The 23,710-nt window shown below is 37.8% G+C and overlaps 1 protein-coding gene across 2 annotated transcripts; it reads left to right on the top strand.

Annotated features, from left to right (window-relative positions):
* The first annotated feature begins 3,358 nt into the window (after positions 1–3,358).
* antxr1c (ANTXR cell adhesion molecule 1c) lies at positions 3,359–20,612 on the top strand. 2 transcript variants are annotated; one of them, XM_027159089.2, is made up of 18 exons: positions 3,359–3,909; positions 8,931–9,002; positions 9,122–9,193; positions 9,632–9,713; positions 10,137–10,167; positions 10,288–10,361; positions 10,463–10,531; positions 10,676–10,756; positions 10,923–10,983; positions 11,443–11,541; positions 11,643–11,712; positions 13,751–13,829; positions 14,484–14,579; positions 14,834–14,872; positions 15,396–15,494; positions 15,867–16,034; positions 16,261–16,341; positions 18,863–20,612. In XM_027159089.2, exons 1-18 carry the CDS (start codon positions 3,764–3,766, stop codon positions 19,091–19,093), a joined length of 1,650 nt encoding a protein of 549 aa, XP_027014890.1. In that variant the 5' UTR covers positions 3,359–3,763; the 3' UTR covers positions 19,094–20,612. The 2 variants fall into 2 exon arrangements, with proteins under 2 accessions (XP_027014890.1, XP_027014891.1); XM_027159090.2 differs by lacking the exon at positions 14,484–14,579.
* Positions 20,613–23,710: the final 3,098 nt, after the last annotated feature.

Here is a 23,710-nt window from a genome sequence, read left to right as displayed (position 1 = left end):
GGAACCAACATTGTTTCGGATAATAACTTATGCTGAAGATGTGATGTCTTTTCTATTGTAATTGTAATTTAACCATATTGGGCAGTTCTGCTATTCTTTTGTATTCTCAAGAAAAAGAGCCATGGTCTAAGGCAACAGTGATACACTCTTGGTATAAGAACAATACATTGAGAGAAATGGAGTTCCAGTTTGTCCTTGTATCAGTATTTAGCCTGATCGATTAGATCGTTCAGTCTCAGTCCAAAAAGGTCACTGTTTTTTCTTACTGTGTGAAAAGTATGGTCATTTCCAAATAAATTTGGTTAAGTGGTATTTGTTTTTAATTGTCCTGTTCTTTGCTTTTTTATTTGTTTTCAGTAGAAGTGATAAATGAAGAATCATGACTGGATATTCCAATAATTCTACTTCCTTTTTGTGGTCAACTAGCTGTTGTTGTCCTGAATGAGCAGTGGCTGGAAAAAGAGGATGTGTGTACCATTGCCAACCCTAAAAAGAGTCTTCGTTGGAAGGATGTAGAAAGGTTTGACATCACCTTTTCACTTCCTCATGCTTCCCTTTGTTTTGAACAGATGGTGGTTGTTGTTTTATAAATTCTTCAGGAAAAAGGGTTCTGCGAAATCATTTACGTATTTTTATGACAGCACAGATTTTTTGCCTAATATTCTCTCATTCTCTCTACTGTAGTTTGTTTGCAGAATGCAAATTAGACATTTACAATCAATATGAAGAAATGTATTATTTTATTACTGCTAATCTGTTATAAGATTAGTTAAGAACTTGCTGGGAGAATATGGTGACTGTGTTTACCTGTTGGTAGGCAGGATGATAGGGGGGTGAGCCCCCTGCTGGGCAAACAATTCACAACTCTCAACAACAATATTGGTAGAGAGGTAAAATAAACAGTATAACAATACCTTTTATAAATTCTTAAACAGCTGAGTGTCTACTTTCCTATTAAAATGGTTACATTCACTACTAATCACTAAAGTGAGATCACAAATTAATAAAATATCAGACCTGGGCACCTCAAAACACTCAGACATTCTTTTTTTTTTGGCCACTGGAGTTAAACCAGATCTTTTGGCTTAACTTGTAACTGCAAATGCTTTTCTTGTTAACATGTTGCGGTTAATTATAAATTATCTTCATCTTCATCATCTTTATCTTTACCAATGATGTTGTCCTGGTCAGGATTAAGGTGGATGTGGAGTGTATTCCAATAAGACTGGATGGGATGCCAGGGGAAACAAATTCAACCCTTCACTGGCAGTAATCTGAGCTCAAGATTAATTCAGAGACCCGAGAGCTGTGAGGTGGCAACTCTTTACCAGTGTACTCTTTAATTATACTCATCAATGAGCCTAAATTAATAGATTTGTTGTTCATTCTAAAAGAAAGTAAGTCAGAAGAGGAAAGAGCTTTGAGAAAGACACAATGGAAATTATGTAAAGAGATAATCAGTAATCATGATTTTTCAATAAAATGAAATCTTGATCCTTATTTTTCAGATATGACACAGGCCTTTACCGTCTTGCCTTTTGGCCATATGTTCTTTACTGAATAATGTGTTGATCAAGTATTGCATTTCTTTGTAAAACAATTGCCAATAGGTCTGTTTTTTATTTTATTTTTATCATTGTATTATATTTATTTTTTTTATTTCCACATTGGTCAAAAAAGGTTATATTTACTACTGAGTTCTAATAGTTATTAGCCAATTTGAAGTAAACACAGGGGGGCATGGTGGCTTAGTGGTTAGCACGTTCGCCTCACACCTCCAGGGTTGGGGGTTCAATTCCTGCCTCCGCCTTGTGTGTGTGGAGTTTGCATGTTCTCCTCGTGCCTCTGGGGTTTCCTCCGGGTACTCCGGTTTCCTCCCCCGGTCCAAAGACATGCATGGTTGGTTGATTGGCATCTCTGGAAAATTGTCCATAGTGTGTGTGTGTGTGAGTGAAGGAGAGTGTGTGCCCTGTGATGGGTTGGCACTCCGTCCAGGGTGTATCCTGCCTCGATGCCCGATGACACCTGAGATAGGCACAGGCTCCCCGTGACCCGAGAAGTTCGGATAAGCGGTAGAAAATGAATGAATGAATGAAAGTAAACACAATGGGCTTAATCCAAACCACAATAACTTAAAGAAAGGAATCCTATTATTAGTGTTGTCCTGCCACATAACAACTCCTATATGCATTTATATGTCATTCCACCACCCTCAAGGGAAGTGAAGACTATAATAATTCTTCTCCATTCTTGTTACTGTAGCCACAATGGTTTGATTCACTTTCAAAATAGAATAGCTTGTGACAGCTATTCTATTTTAAAACTATTCAGAAATCAATGAACACACACACACACACACACACACACACACACACACACACACACACACACACACACACACACATATATATGTATATATATATATATATATATATATATATATATATATATATATATATATATATATATATATATATATATATATATAAGATATACCTTTATTTGTCCTACAATGGGGAAATTTCAGCAGCAAAGAGAAAGAAATATATTAAAAATATTTAATATTTTTATTAAAATCAAATATTTAAAAGAATAAAGACATAATATAATATACGGTATATACACAACACAATGTATAAACTCACTAACACAGAAGAAAAAAAGAGACCAAGAGTAAGTAGTTACGCTAACAGACATTGCACACAGGTAATATTGCACGTTTTTAAAAATTTCTGTTATTGCACGTGTTGTTTAAAATACTTTATTATTGTTATTATTGCATTTGAACTGTAATCCAGTGTGTAATTATGGTGACTGGTTTACTGGGAGCAGATTTGATTGTAAAGTCTAATAGCAGAAGGGAGAAAAGAAAGTCTGTATCACTCCTTCAGACACTTACTGTAGGATGTAACAGTCTGTCACTGAAGGAGCTGCTCAGAGATGAAACCATTTCATACTGAGAGTCGTTCTCCTTTCTCCCACCTCCTGTACAGTGTCCAGAGGAATCCTCAGGACTGGGGATATATATGACAATACATATATACACATATACATATAAACATGTTTATAGCATATTTATTTTATTTTAGTTGATCTTTTTTAGGTTATTTTATACCAACAATTTCTTTGACACAATGGTGACAATAGTTATGTTGCATGGGATAATTAATTATATAAAATCAATATAAATATATAAACCAAAATAATATGTAAAATCCTGGTCATAAACTGCTTTCGTTCCAGCACTATCATTAATGACCAGATGAATGGTGGCATTCATGTTAAAATAAATGATGAAATGTCCTGAATAGCAACAGGATTTTTCCCCCCCTTCAAGGGTCGAAATATGACACCAGGTCTCTTTCTTTTCTCCCAAGCCTTGCGTGTGCACTCATTTTGTTCAGAGGGTTACACACTCGTCAAGAAAACATTTCCCTAAAGCTATTACTCGACTTTATTTCACTGGAACACACAGCAGTATATTTTCTGGAGTTTTTCTTGTATATTTCTACGTGACCTCATTCCAGTGCGCTAAACGTTTTTCTCACCACAGCCGTCGACGTTTTACTGAAAGGAGGAGCGCCACATCTGGGAACTTCTGGGGAATCAAACCAGAGGAAAGACGGACTCAACATCCGCCAGTGTTCTTTGTGTTCCATCCCTTTGTTTGTTGGCTTTTTTTTCACAATACGCACTGTGGATAATGTAAAAATCGGTTAGTTTTACTGAGGAGTGATTGTTTTTACGCATCTGAAACGAAAGGATGGCGAGTTCTTTGAAGAATATATTTCTCCTACTGGTTGTTTGGGGGATTTTGCTTTTCACTAACAATGGTGTGGTTGAGGGACAAGAAGAGGATCAGGAAAGGTCTTGTCAAGGTGCCTTCGACTTGTATTTTGTCCTTGACAAGTAAGTGCCAAAGTCTTTCAGTTTTGTTTAATCTGTATTTGTCTAATGTGTTTTTCACTCTTTCCATAAGAAAGTGCTGCAGGTCCATTTATCTCTGATTTTCTCCCATATTGCCTGCATCTTTATTTATGCAGTCTAATGATGACATCAAAACTACTGTATGTAGCAGTCTGCTGTTATATGTCCAACAGCGTTTAGAAATATTTCATGTTTAACTAGAATACATAGTGCCATAAAATGCATATTTCTTTGTTTGTTTGTTTGTTTGTTTGTTTGTTTCTTTCTTTCTTTCTTTCTTTCTTTCTTTCTTTCTTTCTTTCTTTCAGTTATATTCCTCCTATTGTCAGCATTAATTAACATTTGATCTAGCGTTCAGTTGTGATCCATCCCTTTGTTTTCGTGTAATGACACAAAGACGGCTGGGATGTGTTTAATAACTTGTGCCGAATAAGCAGTTCAGACAATCACAATCTCCTTGTGAGTCCATCCCACCACTTTCCATCAAAGGCATAAAGTCCAATGAGATGCCTCATTTTCTCATATGTTTCTCAGGATCTTGTTTTACAGGATGTTTGAGTCAGCCAGGGCCTTTAAGTATCCATGGCCTACTTTTGGGCACAGATTCCAGCACCACATGGGAAATGTCTGTGGTGTCCAACCTCAGCATTTATCCTTAGGGTAAAAAAAAGACACACAACTGGATTTCTTGCTTCTAAAAAACAGTTGCAATGGGTGTGTTGCGTTTTTCTAAGCATTGTTTGCTTATTCGTGATTTTCTAGTGAAGCTTCATGCATAGCTTTCTTTACCACCTGATGCTTTCTTAGTCCATGCAATGCAATTTATAGGTCATACATAGAGTCTTGGATTTGCCATTTGACCTTCATTGTATTGAATAATAAAAAAAGAAACCTTTTTACACTTTACATTATATAATTATTGCTTCCATTCTCCATTAAGAAAAAGCTTGTTGTTTCAGACACTGCAGTTCTTAGCTCAGTCAAGGTTGTGTTCTGTATAACAATCCTCAGGGCAGCAGAAATAATTAAACAATTCGAATGCTTTTACAAGGTTTTGGAAAATGTGATACTTAGTAAAGGCAGTGGGTTTGCAAAGGCTCATAAAACTGTATTCTATCTGTGTGTGTGTGTGTGTGTGTGTGTGTGTGTGTGTGTGTGTGTGTGTGTGTGTGTGTGTGTGTTGCCATGTAATGGAATGGCATCCCTTCCAGGGTTTATTTCTGCCTCATGCTCCATGTTCCTAGGATAAGCTGTGGATTCATCTAGGCCTTGAAGATGAACAAATGAATGAAGTTTCCCAAAATAAATGATAGACTTCTGTAAATTCATGATTGATTGACATTGTCAAGTAAATCTGATCTCAGAGAATGTGAAATTAGAAGGAACAAAGATACAAAAATAGAATATAGCCACAAGCAGCGATCATAGGGGTCAAGTCGCTATTTTGCAAAACATCTCTATTGGGCTCTTTATTTAATAATGCATTTCACAATTATCTGTAACATCAGTCTTTATCAGCTATCAAGGCATGAAATTGCTACAAATAGCAAGTCACTTCTTGATTTTTCAGAAATAAAAATCCATTGAATATCATTTAACCTCTACTGACATTAATATACTGACCGAATATCTGCTTTGTCACGTTGAGGTATCTTATTTTTATTCAGATGAAAATATAGCTGACAGTTCAATATGGCATCATGGATGTTTTAATGCAAATTAAACTCCAAAGTGTAGTGTAACGAGTTTAGGAACTGATGGATAGGATTGGAAGGCAAATTAGCTCAAATATTTCCCAGGAAGAAGTGTAGGGTGCTAGAGCTTTTTTGTTCGGTATCGATATAGGGAAAGAAATTTGTGGAAAACAGACAACATGAGATAGAGTGATGATGTCCTGAGCGATGGTGCAGACCTTACAGTACTTGTATGCTTGGACCATAAGTGATTGCTCGCAACACATGTGGCACCAGAAATGTTGTTATGAATATGCAAATACATAATCTAAACTTGCAATATTTAATTATACTTACACACGGGTTTGTGCAATTTAATACAGATACACAGGTACACATACTGTAGGTATGCTGGAATCACATCATACTACATTTGTGTTCTTCTGACCACCAACTTGTATTATTATAATACAATAATACAATATCGGGCTATATTTGTTTATAATAAAATACCGATGACACATTCTAATACTATTTATCGCAGTATATCCAATTAATACACAAATCAGAAGTTATTTTTGTTTGTTGTTGTTATACTCTATACTTTATTGTCCCCAAAGATCAAATTCTTTTCCACAACACTGCACTTGTTTGACACACAACATAAACATAAACAATCATAATACACACATGTCAAGAAACATTCAAAATAACACTCAGTGATGTCTGTTGTTAAGGTACTTGACGGAGGGATACAGGCTTCTTCCTTTATATTGCTCACGGTAGCAACCACTCCAGTATTCTACATTGCACTTCATTTGGGTTCTTTCCAAGTTGTTTTATGTTACTGATATCACTGGTCCGGATTGACCTGGTCAAACTTTTTGTTCGTATGACGTCATTCTGTAACAATGCCATTAACATTCAGCAAATGCCCCTTTCATGTGTGTCTCTACAGCAGACTTCAAAAATAGTTAGTTCCTGCTGTTTTCCAACCGAACATTCTTAACCTTGCCTGGAGTGTTGTGATCTTGTCAGCGGTTCACAACAGCTGCAACGTGTAAATTCACTCCTGACACACTATTTTTCTGGGACACCTTCAGAACCAGATGATGGGCCTGGATTCAGCATAGTGTTATGGAGACATTAATGCCTAGATAAACATTACAACAGTGTAGAAGCTCCTCAGTATATAACGAGTATATAACCATAGCAGCAGGAGAAGTAAGCACACGGTTTTAAACCAGGCTTGGGCCTGAAAACTGTCCACATTCAGTATGAAGGATAAACTGAACGAGAAAGAAAATCATATGAGGCTCAAAGTTGTTGGTAAACTACAAGTTAAAATATGAAATCAAATCACGATTCCTAATTCCCATCATTTGAGTTGATATAGACAACCATAAGCAAGAAATATTTAGCTTGGCTTTATATGAATGACATAAGACACAAAACACAAGCACTGCTACATTTTCCTTTTAATTCTGTTTGAGACCATGTTGGAAAAGAACTTGCCTCATATATTTTTGAAAAATAATAGTGAATAGTTTAATATTGTCTAATTGTTCTTATGTTTGTTTACTGCTGTGTCCTTTCAGTTTCTGGTCATCAATTTGAGACACATAATTCAAGGGACGTTTGAATATACCTTGACTTTAGTGACATTGAGACTGTAGATCTATTTATGCTTCTGTATCAGGAACCTGTTATCGTAAGCAGTTCTCTAACCATTATGGGGCCTGAAGAAGGGATGATCTGGATTAGAGTCCTGCTGACTCTGCACAAAGCATTACTGCTCCTTCTCCATTCCTCTCATTCTCAAGTCCTCTGTGTGTTGTCTTGGAGTTTTTCCCATGACTGAATTAGAAAGCAAAATATATATAAAGTTTGTTCCCTTTGCAGAGAAGAAACCAGTTGCATTTACTACAGTTTGTAAATTTTGTGGGTTTGTTTTTATAAACATCATTTTATGAACATCATTATTTAGGTATTCTTTTAAAATGCATGTCAATATCTTTGTGATGGTTTTGGTCATGGAACTGTGTAGTTGAATTAAGTTAAGTTGGTTAAAACAAGTAATTAGCTTTGCTGAGTCGTGTTTTTTCCGTTCGACCCATACCTACACTAATAATAAGTGACAGTAAAAGCCAATCATTCTCGAGCCTTTTTTTGAGCTACACCCCATTGCCCTTTCCTCCCTTGTCTATAATGCTAGTCCTGATATAAGCACATCTACTGTATGCAGGAACCATCACTCAGGCTACACCACATATTATTTGCCCTTAAACATGAACTGCTGTTTCTCACAGTCTTCTTCTTCTTCTTCTTTAAAAAAGTGTTTGACATCTAAGCTTTCAAATCTTATACAGTCAATTAAATTTAGATCAAAGCAGGAGTGCCACAAAATATTTCAGCAAGGATCTCACATGAAAATGGCCACTTCCTCCACAATCTCTGTTTGAACAGGTGAGAAAACTGCTAGCTAGGCACCAGCGCAAGGATTGCTGGTACCTCAGAAAAGCTGATCCTTCCAAGATAAACAAGCTCCATTGTGAGGTTAAGAAACCTCAAGTTGAAGTCCTCCATCTGACCCTTCCGTTTGCCCTTCTTTGTGTTGTTTTGCTTGATATGCTCTGTATTGGCATTTTTTTTTTGGTGACCACGCTTTCAGTTTTCATTTGATGAGTCAGTCTATGTCTTTGATTACTTCAAACAGATTTATTAGCAAGCTTTATTAAGGAGGTAGTAGATAATACAAACAAACCAAACATGACCATTGAACCGACAGTAAAATATCTCTGAACTCTCTGGACCAGCACAGACCACAGAGTTGTCAATCCAAAAGGTTTGATTTTCTACAAGAGTGCTTTTTTAGTACTGGTTTAACTGTCAGACGGTGGTTGACGTCTGGCCCTCGGACTAGACTTTGTTACATCAGCTAAATAAGGAAATATTTCTGAGGTTTTCTTTTTGGAGGTGAAGAGCCCCTAAAGCCTGCTTCTGAAAGTTGGCAAATATTTTAAGAGTCAATTAGATCACTTCCCATGTGACAGTAATGAATCATCCATGCCTTGCTCAGTGTGTAGGGACAGGAAATGTTCAGGCTTCACAAGGATTTTACTGCCTTGCCTGGAGTCAGGGATGAAATGAGAGGGGCCAGTCTAGGAGAAGCTGCTCTTTTTTCATTTGTGGAAAAACAGACATCCTGTAAGATCTAAAACTTAATTGAGAGACAAATGTAATAAAGAGGATTGTCCAGTCTGGAGAGTTTGAACAAGCATACAGATGATACACGGATTTATGACTGATTTTGACCCTTTTTCTCCTCAGGTCAGGAAGTGTCAAACACCACTGGCATGAGATCTACTCTTTTGTGGAGAGTTTGGCTGAGAAATTTATCAGGTACATTCGTGGCAAGAATCGGCATGTGGTGTTAAGAGGTTACCACCTTTGTAGTATATAGAAAAGCAAATGAAAGCTGTATTATATATTAATGTAAAAACCTCTGTTTTGTATCCTAGCCCCTTGCTTCGAATGTCTTTCATCGTCTTTTCATCCAGAGGAAACACAATAATGAGACTGACAGAAAACAGGTATTGTGGGGATCATTTTCAGTAACCATGAATATGCCAAACAAATTGGTGATATTGATGCAGTAAGACCGCAGTATGAAAACATAGCGTATAAAGAGCTAAAATCTAACCCCCTGGGCATATCTTCAGACTTTAAGTTAAGGCATTAATCAGGTAATCTTATTTAAAAGAGCTTCAAATATTGCTCATAAACTGTTTAGTTCAACTACAATTGATACCCAACTGAGTTATAGAAGGCTAACTTTCAATACCAAAAATGTGTTTTTATAATTAGCTTTAAATTTATTGGATTAAGATTTATTACAATCATACTATTGCTAAGTTTTTATGTAGCTTTTCATGGTTGTAATAAAAGCTAAACTCAATGTGGTTTATGAAGCATAAGTAAGATCACACTAAATGGTGCACTGAGATGTTTGTGTTTTTTGTTTCTCTAAGGGACCAAATAACCAAAGGCCTGAACGTATTAAGAAAGGAAATTCCAGGAGGAGATACATTCATGCATCTCGGTCTGCAAAAGGTTAATTGTTAACACTCTGTAATACAGTAGTACAGTCTCTGTTCACATTGAAGTATGTTTAATGCAGTTTTTATAACAGAGAGTTGAGCTTGGACTCTGGCTATAAGGCAAATCACAGAATTATTTAACACACTCATTTAACAGAGATGGAAGGAGTCACCATTGTCAGCACTTTGTTACAGACAATACGCATTCTGAAAAAGGGAAAAAGATACAGTAGATACAGTAAATGATTAAAATATCTTATAATTACTTAAAAATGTCTGTGGTATAAGTAGAAAACAAACTATGGGCGATGCTGCCTCAGGAAATTAATGAATTTGGGGCAAATTACAATGGCTACACTTTATCTTGTCCTCTGTTAATTATTTACGTGCTTTGGTCCTTGTGTTTCTGTGTTAATTTTCCTGCCATCTTTTACAGGCAAATGAACAAATTCATCAGGAGAATTTTGGTGAGTGAAGGCTAAGGATCTCTGTGAAGATTAACAACTCATAGATCCTCAAATCCTTAATTCAGTTCTAATAAGTAACATTAAATTCATCTTATCCAAATTGTTGTTTGATTTTTTTAGGCAAAGCAAGCGTGATTATTGCATTAACAGATGGCGAGCTGAACGAGCAGCCACTTATAGCAGCACAACAGGAGGTAAAAACACTGGCCAGCATTTTTACTTTTTTAATTCATTGGAATGTTGCTGTGAGTGTAAAAAGTTTAACACTATAGATGTTGTTTTTTTTCTGTTACAGGCTGCCAGAGCCAGAGCATTGGGTGCCATAGTGTATTGTGTCGGAGTGAAAGATTTTAATGAGACGCAGGTGAAAGGTTTTTTTTTGCACACAGCTGTCAGTAAGCCCTTTCAGTACACCGTGTACACTGTACTGCTTTGTACACAGCTTGTGTGCTGGACAGGACACTTATTAAAAAGACATAAACAAATTTGTGTTTTTATCTTACTGTAGCTCGCTACCATAGCTGACACCATCGAGCATGTGTTTCCTGTGACAGGAGGATTCCAAGCTCTTAGAGGCGTGATTGACTCGGTAAACAACCACACTTAGTTAATAAAAGACAGATGAAAGGAAAGCTGCAGACTTCTAACCCAACCACAAGCATTCTCAATATGACATTTATATCATTCGATTTCTAGTTTAGTTTTACAGAAAAAACCCACTTTGACTTTTCAAGCCTTTTTGTTCTTTTCAACAGATCATCAGGAAGTCATGTATCGAGATCTTGGCAGTTGAGCCATCCAGTGTGTGTGCAGGAGGTAGGGATAATAAAGCAGATGTTCCATTAAACGCACATTTTATTTTATTTTCTCATTTGGCTAAGAGCTGTGCATCCTCCATGAGAGAGAACAGCCTTTTTTTAACAGTTCTAAATTATTAATTCTTCTCCTATGGGCATTTCTTTCAGTCTGATTTACTCTCCATTCTTACGCTCCACTGGGCACTAAATGGTGGTTGAAATAATGACTCCCATCAACTATCATGACATTAGTAGCAGTGAATAAAAAAAAATGAATGTGCAATGTGAACATTAACATTACGCTGGCACCTGTGTTTTGTGTGTGTGGAAGAAATTTCCTCCAATGGAATATTAGTTCATTGTAGTTTCATCTTTGCCATGTTCAAGTGCTGATTGTTTTAACATGAAGCACAGTCCGGATTGATAACATCATAAAAGAGCTTAGCATTGTCTTAAAATAAGGTGATTCATGTTTCAGAGTCATTCCAAGTTGTGGTTCGAGGCAACGGCTTTTTGCACGCCCGAAAAATAGACCAGGTGCTGTGCAGTTTCAAGATCAACGATACTGTCACCTTAAGTGAGATTTTTTCCCCTTTAAATTGCTGTAATGTTGTCATTTATTTTGTTGCCCCGTGATTACGTTCATGTGTGACTCATGTGTCTCTAACGTCTCATTAGATGTGCGGCCTGCTGATATAGAAGACACATACATGCTGTGTCCAGCGCCGAGTATAAACGAGGTTGGAAAGTAAGTGCCCCCATTTGAGAGAAGGAAGTAGAAGCCTGTCTCACATTAGTACACACTTATGAAGCCTGCCAGGAGTCACATTCCTGTTTCTCCTCCTCCTCCTCCTCCTTATCCTCTTACATAAACTGAAGCTTTTGCATTCAAATGTATTTGCTTTGTTTTTCAATCTATGCTTTTCAGATGCCAAGAGTTAAACTTTATATCCTCTACCCTTCATTAACGTCTGCCACCATTGTCCTGTGTTTTCTTCTAATCGATCTGCAGCTAACTAATTGCATGTTTGGTTACCATAAACTCCCCGACCCCTTATTTGCTACTTTATTCCAAACCACTATAGCTCTTCCATTTCTCATCCATCTTCGGCTTTCCTCTTTTGATTACCGTTAGCGCAGCTAGCAGACCTGTCCTACTCTACTCACATAGATACCATTTCTGTGAGACCATTTTCACTGTGCTTGTGACCTGTGACTTTTTCTTTCCTTCCAATCATGCTTGAAATAACCCTGCTGCCAAATCTCTCTCTCTCTCTCTCTCTCTCTCTCTCTCTCTCTCTCTCTCTCTCTCTCTCTCTCTCTCTCTCTCTCTCTCTCTGACCAAACAAATGTCAAGTCACTTCCTCTTCACCACTGCTGTTTGCTATGTCTACAAAACTGAAATGTATGTGAATCAGCTCTTTTGCTTTAATCTTGTTTGAACAATCGAATCTACATGTTATTTTACAGAATACATATAAAATTGTTGTAGCTGAACAACTTTTTTTTTAGTTGTAGCCAGGGGCAGTTCTAGCCCTTTTTTAGGGTGGCTTCAGCCCCCTGTGTGTGATCTCAGTCACCCTAAAACTAAAAGTATAATTTTTACTTTCATAAATAAACAATAAAAATGACGTTAAAATGCAGGACTTGTCGTCGATGATAAAGAAAATTATTTATCAGTTTGATCCAAGAGCGATTTTTTTACTTCGCTTTTACGCACGTGTGTTGTAGTCTTTCAAAAGTGCGCCATCAGCTGTCTGCTTTATTTGAACGAAGAATTACAGAGTCAGTCAGAGCTGGAGCTGTTTATCTATAACGTTAATCGGCGGAAAACTGTAAAGACGGCAACCAAAATCAGTGAAATTTCTTTATTCTTATTACTAGAGTTGATAGAACAAACTAAATATTAATGCAAACAATCCATTCAATACTAAATAAAAATAACATTTATTGATTTGGTCTTTATCTTGTGAATATTTTTATATTAATGACTGCATTCATTGGACAGACTGTTTGTAGAGAATGCACACATACATGAACTGATTTGATTCAAGACTGGCATCATTACATCATGCATAAAATTTTGGTGTCCATTTTTGCCATTTTAAATAATACCATAACTTTTGGCTTACTATGTAGTCATATAATATATAATATAAAACTCTTCTTGTTTTAAATTCTCACTGAGGGATAAGCCCCCCTAAAGATGAAATCCCAGATCCACCCCAGGTTGTAGCTGACACCCTTACATCTAATTTTTTATACAACTGAGCATTAAGGGCCTTGCTCAAGGACCCAGCAGACCTGGGATTCAAACTCACAATCTGATTGGTAGACCAACACCTTAAGCACTAGGCTACCACATCCTTTATACCAGTCAGATATGATTCATTTATTAAAAGTATATTAGCAATCAGAGACTTCAATTTAAAGGAGTCAAGTTTATCAACTGGTTTCCTTCCTCCTATTTTGTATTTTTTTTTAAAGTTAAATACTTATCCATGTCTTTTGCAATTGAGTATGCTGTGGTGTGCTGTTATAACCCCTACAACTCCTAAATAGAATTAAGAATTGATTAAGAATTTAGAATGAATTAATTCAGGTATACTGCATAATGCACGTTATTTGAATATGACATACTATGAACTATTCGGCAACTACAGTGATGCTGAAATGTAAGCTGTGGAGATACAAGAGTAAAGAACGCAAGAATCACCCGATGAGTCCTGCGAGTTTTTATGTTGGTTATTTTTCCAAACAAATCTTGTGTTTTCTGACTGCATCAGGGTGGTATATCTGCAAGTAAGCATGAACGAAGGTCTGTCATTCATCACCAGCTCAGTACACATCACCACAACCGAGTGTGTAAGTCCACACACACACACACACACACACACACACACACACACACACACACACACACACACACACACACACACACACACACAATCACTGTAACCACAAGAGAGTCACTGGTGGTTGTATTGCCAGATGTTTTTTTTTTTTTTATGTTTTTTATAGTAAAGCAATTAGTCAAATATATATTAAAAGGACATTTAGCAAACCTTACATAATAAGCTTTCTTTATTCATTTTCCACTTTTCTATTTTGCTCTTTTCTCTTTCTCTTTGCTTTCAGAACCTCCCCTTCTCTCTAAATGTTGCCAGAGGGGTCTCTTTCCCTCACTCAAAGAAGTGAGTTCTTTTTTTCCTCTCTTTGCTCTTTATACACCCAAACCAACGGGACTCTAGAGATTAGCCCAAAATGTCCTACAGATCTTTGAGCTGAATTCGTGGGGTAGAAGGCTCTTGCTTACAAAGGAGAAACATCATGTTCACTGTCTTACTAGATTTAAGATGGGGCATGTTTTTCCACCAGTTGCCTTCATTATGCCCTGCTGTTAATTGAAGAAGGCTGTAAAGATGGTTTGCCAGTCATTATGTAAATTAGAACAGCAGTAGCATTGTATAGGAATGGGACACATTACTGAGAGTATGATTTTTTTGTTATTCTTGGCAGTTTGATGGTACTATTCTTCTAATTACCCTGCTGGTACTGTTCCTGTTGTTGGCTCTGTTGTTCATGTGGTGGTTCTGGCCCCTGTGCTGCACAGTAGTAAGTCTACACATCATTGACTTCTTTAAATTGAAGTTGCCATCTCTCGTGGCCTCCAAGGTTTTAATAAAAGATTTTTACGGTAAATTTCGTGTTGGAAAAATGCAAAGTGGATCTCTGTGGTTAAACTCTGCGATGCATGTTGCTCCCCCATGGAATGGAGCGGTTTCTTGTATCAAGTATGAAAATAGTAAACGTCTAGACAATGGCTGGATAATGAAATAAAACATTTTTTGTCTGAAATTTCTCCACAGGTTATCAAAGAGCCCCCTCCACCTCCACCCCCACAACCAGTAAGTACAGTAGATATTCATCCCCTTAACCTATTCAGAAATTTACATATAACCCATGATGCAAAGATTAACACTTAATATTACCCCAGACAATATACATCTCATCCATAATTGACATATTGAAAAATAAGGCATCATATACATTTAAATCCATTTTGCTGTCTTGAAAAAAAAAAAAGAAAAATATTATGCTTTTCTTATGTGGAACATGCTGTCTTGTCTCTGAACAACTACTATTAAAGGAAGTCATAATAATTGCACCCCTGACCATATACATGTGATGTTGCAGGGTTTTCTATCGCACCATCATAGCTTAGAATCTATAGAGGGTAAATGGTCAGGGGTGCAATTGTTTTTAATTACCTGGGGTAATCACCTGGGGTGATATTAAGTGGTAATCTTTGCAGTAGATACTCGATACAAACATTTACTATACAACTCTGTCAGAATGTTAACATGCAACGCTGTTAATGTTTTCAAATTTCGTCGACTTCATTTTCTGTCACATATCGTTTTCTGTCAGGAGTCAGATGATGAGGATGGTATGCCAAAGAAAAAATGGCCAACAGTAGATGCCTCATACTATGGGGGACGGGGAGTTGGAGGAATCAAACGAATGGAGGTGAATGAAGTTGCATTCATATAAAATAAACTGTATAGAGTTGTTCTTCAGTAAGCACGCTATCCTGTTAGAGAACCTACATCTGTGGATTGGACACAAGTCAATCAAAGAGCAACATGCACACACACACAAAAAAAAACACACACCAAGAGGTAATTCATTGCAGCCAGTCCAACCACCAGCATGGGTTTGAAGACTGGGAGGAAACTAGTGAACACAGAGGAAACCCACATGGACACATATGAAACACCACACAGACAGCTGGCTTTGCTGTCTTCATGTCTGCATCACCTGACTATATTTCTTTATATGTATATGAGGTTCTTAGTATTATTCTTGACATTTGAGTTAATGTGCCAATGAAAATTTTAGGTCCGCTGGGGTGGGAAGGGATCCACTGAAGAGGGTGCCAAGCTGGAAAAACCCAAAAATGCAGTTGTGAAAATGCCTGAGCAGGAGTATGAACCGTTTGAACCCAAACCTAAAAAACATGGAAACAAGAAGACTCCCCAGAACAGGAAGTGGTACTCCCCAATTAGGGTAAGAGAATCTCAACTGCCATTTACTGTATTCACTTAAGTTCAGCTTTTTAGCACCTCTTACACTGCTCTATATAATAAAAAATATATAACATTAGAAAATACTTTTAATACTTTGTTATTGTAACAAAAATTATTTCTTTTGTTTTTGTGTCATATCATGCATATTTATTACCTGTAATAATTCATACTTAAAATGTTTTCTGTGCTTTGCTGCTTATGTCCAGGGGAAACTGGATGCAATTTGGGCTCTTTTTCGCCGTGGTTATGACCAAGTTTCACTTATGAGACCACAACCTGGAGATCATGTGAGTACTCAAACTTATCTAGAAGCAGTAGACGAAGGATTAACAAGATATAAATACCTTATATGGTGTATTGACTTCTTAAATGGTGATTTTCTTCTTAACCGAGATGTAGTTAAGGCACAGGGCTCCCTGAACTCTGTCCTGTTCCACTTCTACTATAAATTAGCCCTCTTTCTTTACACATCCATCTTTCATCTTTACATCACAACAATCCCAAAGTCTGTTAGATACCAGCATACATTATTTACAACTTCTGCCACCTGCTTCAAATCAGTGACCGTAAAAGTGAAATGAAGCAGTGATGTAAGAGCAGTTCCAGACATTTAGTCTGCATTGTCTTTAAAGGCCTGCGTCTCATTCCAAAACATCAAACACATGGTTTGACTTTGGACCACGGACGTTTCATGATAAGCTTTAGATCTGACCTTGTAATGGATGCAGACACATTCTTGTTTTTGCCTTTTAGGCTGAGCTTGGTGCAGTTGTAAAATCAAACACAACTTTTAACTTGGCCTCACAGAGTTGGTTGCTCATTATCTTCTACTTAAAACCATGCATTATTTGTGGAAAGTATGTCATAACCACTGCAACTGGAATTGCCTTGTTGCAAATGTTCTGCAAAATCACTGGAAAGAATTAGTGGTTGCAATGAATTTACTAGCAAGCAAGTATAATGGATCAGAATACAGTAAATAGCAAGTTTTAACGTTCAGAGTTTATTCTGAGAGAACAGTTTCTATCATTTTCCTGGAATGGCATTGCTCACCCCAGTCTATGACGAGAGGGCAGAAGAATGCACAGTCCTACTTTTCTGCTGTCCCAAGCATGGAAAACAAGTGAAACTGGCATCATTTCCTGTATCAGTTTCTTTCTGAGAGTGCGCAACCCCAGAAGACAAGTTCTTATACTGCATCTTTTCTTTAAAGCATTTGTCCTGAGTCCCTTAAAACTCATTTCACTTCATCATTTTTTGTGCCAGCCTCTATGGGATGAATCATTTGTTGCACAGGGCAAGGCTGATGAATGCCCCAAATACCCCCTCCCAGTTTATTACAGCATATATTTTGTCACCATAGACATTGCCATGGTAACACACTTCAATGCCGCCATTCACAAAGGCCCACCCTCAGGCAGTTAAATGGCCCATAAAGAGATCTGAATGTTCCTCATTTCCATATCATAAAAAGTAAGATGCCATTTTACTAATCCATGGATCTGCTGATATGTGAGTATATAAATACTGTCGATATAAACTGTCCCTTTTCTTGAGGGAGGTACAGTCAAGCTTACACTGTTTGTACCCAGAAAGGTACCTTTTATGGTCCAAGTATGTACCCTTAGTTGCTTTAAAAGGTACACAATATGCATATTTCCAGGTGACAGCTACATATTAGAGTAAAAAAAAAGGGCAGCTCAGTACTATTTATTTTATCAGTGTACTGTAGATTATACAGATCACGGCAGTTTGTGTGTGTGTGTGTGTGTGTGTGTGTGTGTGTGTGTGTGTGTGTGTGTGTGTGTGTGTGTTAGTGCTGTAACATGTCATTAACTTTCTCCAGTCTGTTTTTCTCATCTGAACTCTTTGGCCCAGCTCTCTCTTGCAGCTACACAAGGTCTCAGTTATGCACCGAGATCGGCTTCACAAGCGTTCAACCGTTCTGACGTAAAAAGCAGTGGGCAAAGCTTCAGAACCTTAATTACAGCCTTTAAGTTACACACACACACTCCAACAGACTGGCGTAGGATGAAAATGAGGTCATATGCAGTTTTGTCTTTACAGACCAGCCACTTCAAATGTGTAACACTTCATCACTGGGCTAAGAACAAACTGCTTTATGGGCCTGTGTCTAATTGTAGGCATGCCAGGAGGTCACTTTGTGCTAACATATTTGTCTATGTGCCATCATGAAAAAACACACACACACACCTTAACACAGTACATGCAGCTGTTTGAGTGCATTTTACCAACAGACATTGTCACAAAGCGCCTTCACAAATATACAGGCATAGATTAATATGTCAGTCTCTCATAAGTCAGCGGTAACAATGACAAATAAAAATTTTCTGAGCTACCATGTACAGAAAAAAAAAACTGGAGGTGAATCCGAATCACAAGGGTCAGGGAGAAGTTGGGGAGAAAAGCTATGCAGCACTGTTGTCACACCGAGCAGGAAACTAATAAATAAGAATGCACAATAAATTACTGTTTTTTTTGGCATTATTCTTGTGAATAATAGTTAATTATGAGGGATTTGAGGGATTTTTTTTCTATTTCCAATATTTTACAAGTTACAGTAGACTGAATTCCTTAGTAGTTTTAACAGGGGATTTGCCAAAACACTCCAGACAGAGAAAGAGATAAGGAATAGCAGGGTAGCAGATCTTAGGTGGGGGGCCTATTTAGCTAGGTGGCTGAGAGAATATGGCCAGTTGAGTAAGAGAGAGAGAGGGGGGGGGGGGAGAGAAAGAGAGAGAGAGAAAGAGAGAGAGAGAGGTTTAACGTTTTTATCTCTTTCCACAGGGCCGATGCATCAACTTCACCAGGGTGAAAGAGGAGGCAGCTAAGGCCCCACCCAGTGCCCAAAGCCCACCCCCACCTCCTCCTGACTACTGCCAGGCACCACCCCCTGTAAGTCCACTTCCTCAATCTCCACCCTCCAGAGGACCCAATGTGGCCCCAGGTCCACCTCCTGCCCGAGCTCCGCCCACTGCCCCATGTCCGCCTCCAACTCGACCCCCTCCCAAACCCTGAGATCCAACAATAAAGAGCATAAATTTGATTTTCCAACTAAAATATGCTCCTCTCACCAAAGAATAATACACACAAAAATATTTATCAGCGTCAGATAGCCTATAGTATGTGCTTTGTTGCTGGACAGCAAAAAATAAAAAATATTAACAATATCAACAAATGCAATAAAGAAAAGATGCTAATATCAACTACTGAATATACCACAAGTGGCAGAGATGGTTAAGGGTACATATATTTTTTTGCCTTGAAAAGGTAAATAAAAAGATTCCCTCATTTTCATCACCAGTCCAATCAATCAGGTTCTCATGCTGTCAACCATGAGACAATGTTTGATCATACTTTCTCTTTTTTGTCCAGTGGTTTAAATGATAAAGATGGGATTTGATGATGCATGAAAATAGCACATTGTTTTGTTTTTTTTCTTTTTCGGGCATCATATTATTGGTCCCGTCATGCTCTTAGAAATGAATTCCAGATCATTCATTTACTGCATACTCTCTCAGGTTAGCCTCTTGTTGTGTTGATCGAAAATGAAGAACATGTATTGCAAGTGATGATGATGATGATGATATAAGAATAAAACGCAAGTTGCACAGGTTGTAGTGTGTGTCCAAAGTTTTGCTATCTGTTTTAATCAAGAATGTTTGATGCCTGATGCCTTTGGTATGCTGCAAAATCTCTGCCGAAGCTGTAGTTTGCCTGCAAATGAGGAATTGGTGTTGAACTGTACGTTTAGAAACGATGTCTAGAAGTGGTCCAGTTAAAGCTTTGTTGCATATGGTGTGTGTACTTTGCTTTTTTTTATTTTTATTTTATTCGATTGTAAATGCTCATAATGTTTGCAGCCAGGGCAATATTTCTCTTCCTATTTGTATGCATTATATTCCCGCAACTGTACTGTATTTTCAATGCATCCTTTGTGTCCTTTTATAACACCATTGAACACATCATGACTGCAGGGCAGTTGACAGCATCTAATTTATTATTCCCCCCTGAGCAAGAGTGAGTTACTTGAATACGACAAGGTGTCTGATGTAAAAAAAAAAAAAAAAAGACAAAAAAAATAATAAATAGGACACTGTTGCATGTAATGCTCCAAAGATATCCCTTTCTAAACTCCTTGTTATTTCTTTTAGCTCTTTTATAACGTTCTTCTTGTAGTTCCCCCAGATGTGATTAATTGAATTTGATGAAGTGCCCATGTTTGAGAAAAAATTAAAAGAAAGAAGCACTTTTAGATGTAAAGTTGTGTTTGAATTTGAGTAACTAAATAAGCAGTTTGTTTTTGATCTTTAGGACTATTTCTCTTATTTACTACAAACCACGCTCACTTTTTAATGACGTCAGCCTTCTTTTTGATGCTTATTTGAAAGTGTAATGTGTGCTGTGTCCTACAGAAATAATACGCCGTATTGTCTTTCTACTCCGTATTGCCTATAAACAGCAATATTGATGCATCTAGTGAAAGGCTCATAAACTGTTTTCTGTTCATACACTATTAATAAAGGTCATGTTCCAAGCTTTGATTTGATAAGTCTTTTTTTACATGGAGATTGAATTTGAATGTCTACAAATTTTTTTATTCACACCCACACCTACAGTATAAATAGTTTTCTAGTCTTGCTTTCGGCTGTTCTTTGTCTTTACGCACTGTTAGAAGCCATGTTGGTTTGATATGGCCACATTATGCAAACAAGCTTAATTATTTATTTAATTGATTTAATAACAGCATTACAATTTCACATTGCATTTCGATCCAACAGTTAGCTCCGGTCCATAACCTGATTGGTCCAACATCATTCCAAAAGTGCTTATATCTGGTATTTATAACCAGATTAGGAAATTTCACTGTTTCACTTTTGACTTAAAATGTAGAAACCCGTGAGATGAAGACAAAAAGGAAGAAGGGAGGCCAGTTTGATATTTGGATGCACCTTTACCTTGCAAGCTAGCTGATAAACTGTCAGTGGGTGTGGCTGCCTTCCATCCATCCATCCATCCATCCATCCATCCATTAACCATACTGCTTATTCCACACAGGATTGCACCCTGAGGTTGAACCTGGAGCCAATCCCAGTGATTTGAGGCACAAGTGACCTAATGACCGAAACGACCTAATGGAAAACTTACATGAACATAACTTTGAATAAAAATACACAATACAAAGTCAAGCAAATCCCTTTATTACCTCAATATAATGTTCAGAAATGTTTCAGCTGTCATCTATAAAGACTTATGAGGACTTTGATTTTTTTAAGGAATTAGTGTGGGGTCTGTGGTGAACTCCGAATCTGAGTTGGTCTGTTAGTTCCTCATGAGCTCTTGGTTGCTTAATTCCACTCAAATATAAACTGTTGTAGAAAGGACATTATTTATTTTGATACTATTTACTGTCCCGTGTCACCCAAATGAGGATGAGGTTCACTTCTGTCTGGTTCCTCTCAAGGTTTCTTCCTTATAGTTCCATAGAGTTTTAGGGAGTTTTTTCAGGCTTGTGCATTAGGGATAAAATATTAGACATATATACTGTAGTAACATAATTTTAAACTTTAACAAATTTTCTGTTTCTATACTTATGTAAAACTGCTCTAAAAATAAATTTAATAAAAAAATGTTCTCGGCCTGCAAAGAAGGATGTGAAAGCACTCCAGGTCCGGGGTGAGGACAAGATATGATAATGGATGTGAGGATTTGTTTTTTCTTCTCCTCTCTTTCACCTCCTTCACTTTTTTTTACTAACTCAGCAAGCAAAACTCCTAATAAATTGAAATTGAACTTGGTGTGTTGCAGCAACATGAACCAAATTAGAGACCAGTATCTGACAATAAGATGAACATTTGATTAAACTTCCCAAAATATCCTTTATGCTTCAGATTAAACCTTTTCAGTTTCTTTTTCCATCGCTGTGGCAGCACAAATAACCAGGACTGTAAATTCCCCTATCCTTTGTTTATGTGCTGCCCGAGACCATGTCCATGAGAAGTCGAAAATATTTCTTTCGTCTCTGTGAAAAACCCCAAGCCGTAAAGAATGTGCTGATAGCTTTGGTTTTCAGGCCGCTCTCATGTCTGAACTTCTCTGACCGAGTCATCTGTCCGCCATCTCTTCTGTTTGGATGCCCTTGTCTCCAAGGTGACGTGCAAAAACACAGATGGTTCTCGAGCAAAGTCAAAGCATCGAAAGGACTTTTTAAGAGCACGGCCGGTTCGAAGCTACAGGGAGGTGGAGGGGGTTAAGGAGGGAGGTGTCTCTCTATGCAAGATGCTTTGTCCTGTTAGTGGCAGTGCTTAGATTATTTTCCTTATGTTTGAGTGGCCCGCTGTGCCAAACGGAACATATTTTTACACGCAGCGTCAAAGCTTCAACTGCACAAGGAAAACCTTTCCGCATGTTATCTTTCTTATGAACCTCGAGAATGTTTGCAATCCAATAAAGCGGATAAATATTTTCTCTTTTTTCTGGTATGTAACATTTCATTGTCAAGGAAGCCAAAATTTCAATTCCAAGGATGTGACTTAAAAAATACAGAGACAAAAATCTGAACTGTTAATTTACTTCTACTAAGTAAACAGGCCTGGTGTTGAAACATATTATATATATATGTATGTGTGTGTGTGTGTGTGTGTGTGTGTGTGTGTGTGTGTGTGTGTGTGTGTGTGTGTGTGTGTGTGTGTGTGTGTGGCAGGTAGAGGAGGGGGATATTTCTTGAAACATACTTAGTGCTCAGTTCTGTTGCAAAGCTCGAACAGACTTTTGTCTTGATGCAAACGTGGCAACTGCCTCTTCCCCCTCCTCCAACAAGACTTCCTCCTCTTTCCACCCCCCGACCCTCCTTCCTCTCGTCTTCTCCCACTCCCTCTCTCCTTCCCAGTGCCAGACCGCCTGGGCCTTGTGGGTAATATGTGTGGCAAACCTGGAAGAGAATACGCTGAACAGGCGAGTTGTTGCGTATGTTAAGCTTCGAGCTGTGTTCTGCCCTGATCTGCACTTCAGGTTGAAGTCTTCAGCCCTTAATGCTCTAGATCATGGAAAGTGTCAAGACGCAATCTGATCTCAGAGCTGAGATGTCAGGGAAATGGCTGAGAGTTAAATGGACTTGAGATTTACAGTACTTAGAATCCTGAATGTGTTCATTAAACCTGTCAGCAGAAGCTTGTGGAGATCTGGAGCATCTCTGCGTGGGCTGTGGTCAAGACTTTTCTCTCTTTCTGTTTTCTGAGAAAAAAAATAAATTGTTCAGCAAACAGCTTTTGTGGGTCCATACTCCCTCTCGAGGCAGCTTATGTATGGTGAGCTTCAATCGGTTAAACCAACATGCTGCTCGTGTTGTCTTAAAAGATCACTAGATAAAAACAAAACCAAGATAAACCACTAAACAAAACACTGAACGAATTGATTCAGCAACTTCAGCTCGAGTGGGAGGTGAGAGAATGTAGAGAAGGAACCTGGCGGTGTTTCGTAATGTAGAACAGATGATAGTCATTGCATTAGAACCACAAAGGAAGTCTCATTCGAAGTCTTTTGTGTGCCACACCTTGAGAAATTAGGGGTGGAGCTAAAAGAAATCAGCGTTTAACGCAGAAGAAAGGCTTGTGTGAAATAAGTGATCTGGCAGTT

Source organism: Tachysurus fulvidraco, chromosome 8 (genome assembly GCF_022655615.1).
Source record: "Tachysurus fulvidraco isolate hzauxx_2018 chromosome 8, HZAU_PFXX_2.0, whole genome shotgun sequence".
Classification (NCBI taxonomy): domain Eukaryota; kingdom Metazoa; phylum Chordata; class Actinopteri; order Siluriformes; family Bagridae; genus Tachysurus; species Tachysurus fulvidraco.
Note: the sequence above shows the minus strand (reverse complement) of the source record. Positions and strands in the feature narration are given on the sequence as shown.

What these genes read in the sequence shown, in the direction of transcription:
- antxr1c (XM_027159089.2), top strand. Translation starts at nt 3,764, where the DNA reads ATGGCGAGTTCTTTGAAGAATATATTTCTCCTACTGGTTGTTTGGGGG. An exon ending in AATTCATCAGGAGAATTTTG is followed by an intron (nt 10,168 to 10,287) that starts GTGAGTGAAGGC and finishes TGATTTTTTTAG; the next exon opens with GCAAAGCAAGCGTGATTATT. An exon ending in GAGGAATCAAACGAATGGAG is followed by an intron (nt 15,495 to 15,866) that starts GTGAATGAAGTT and finishes TGAAAATTTTAG; the next exon opens with GTCCGCTGGGGTGGGAAGGG.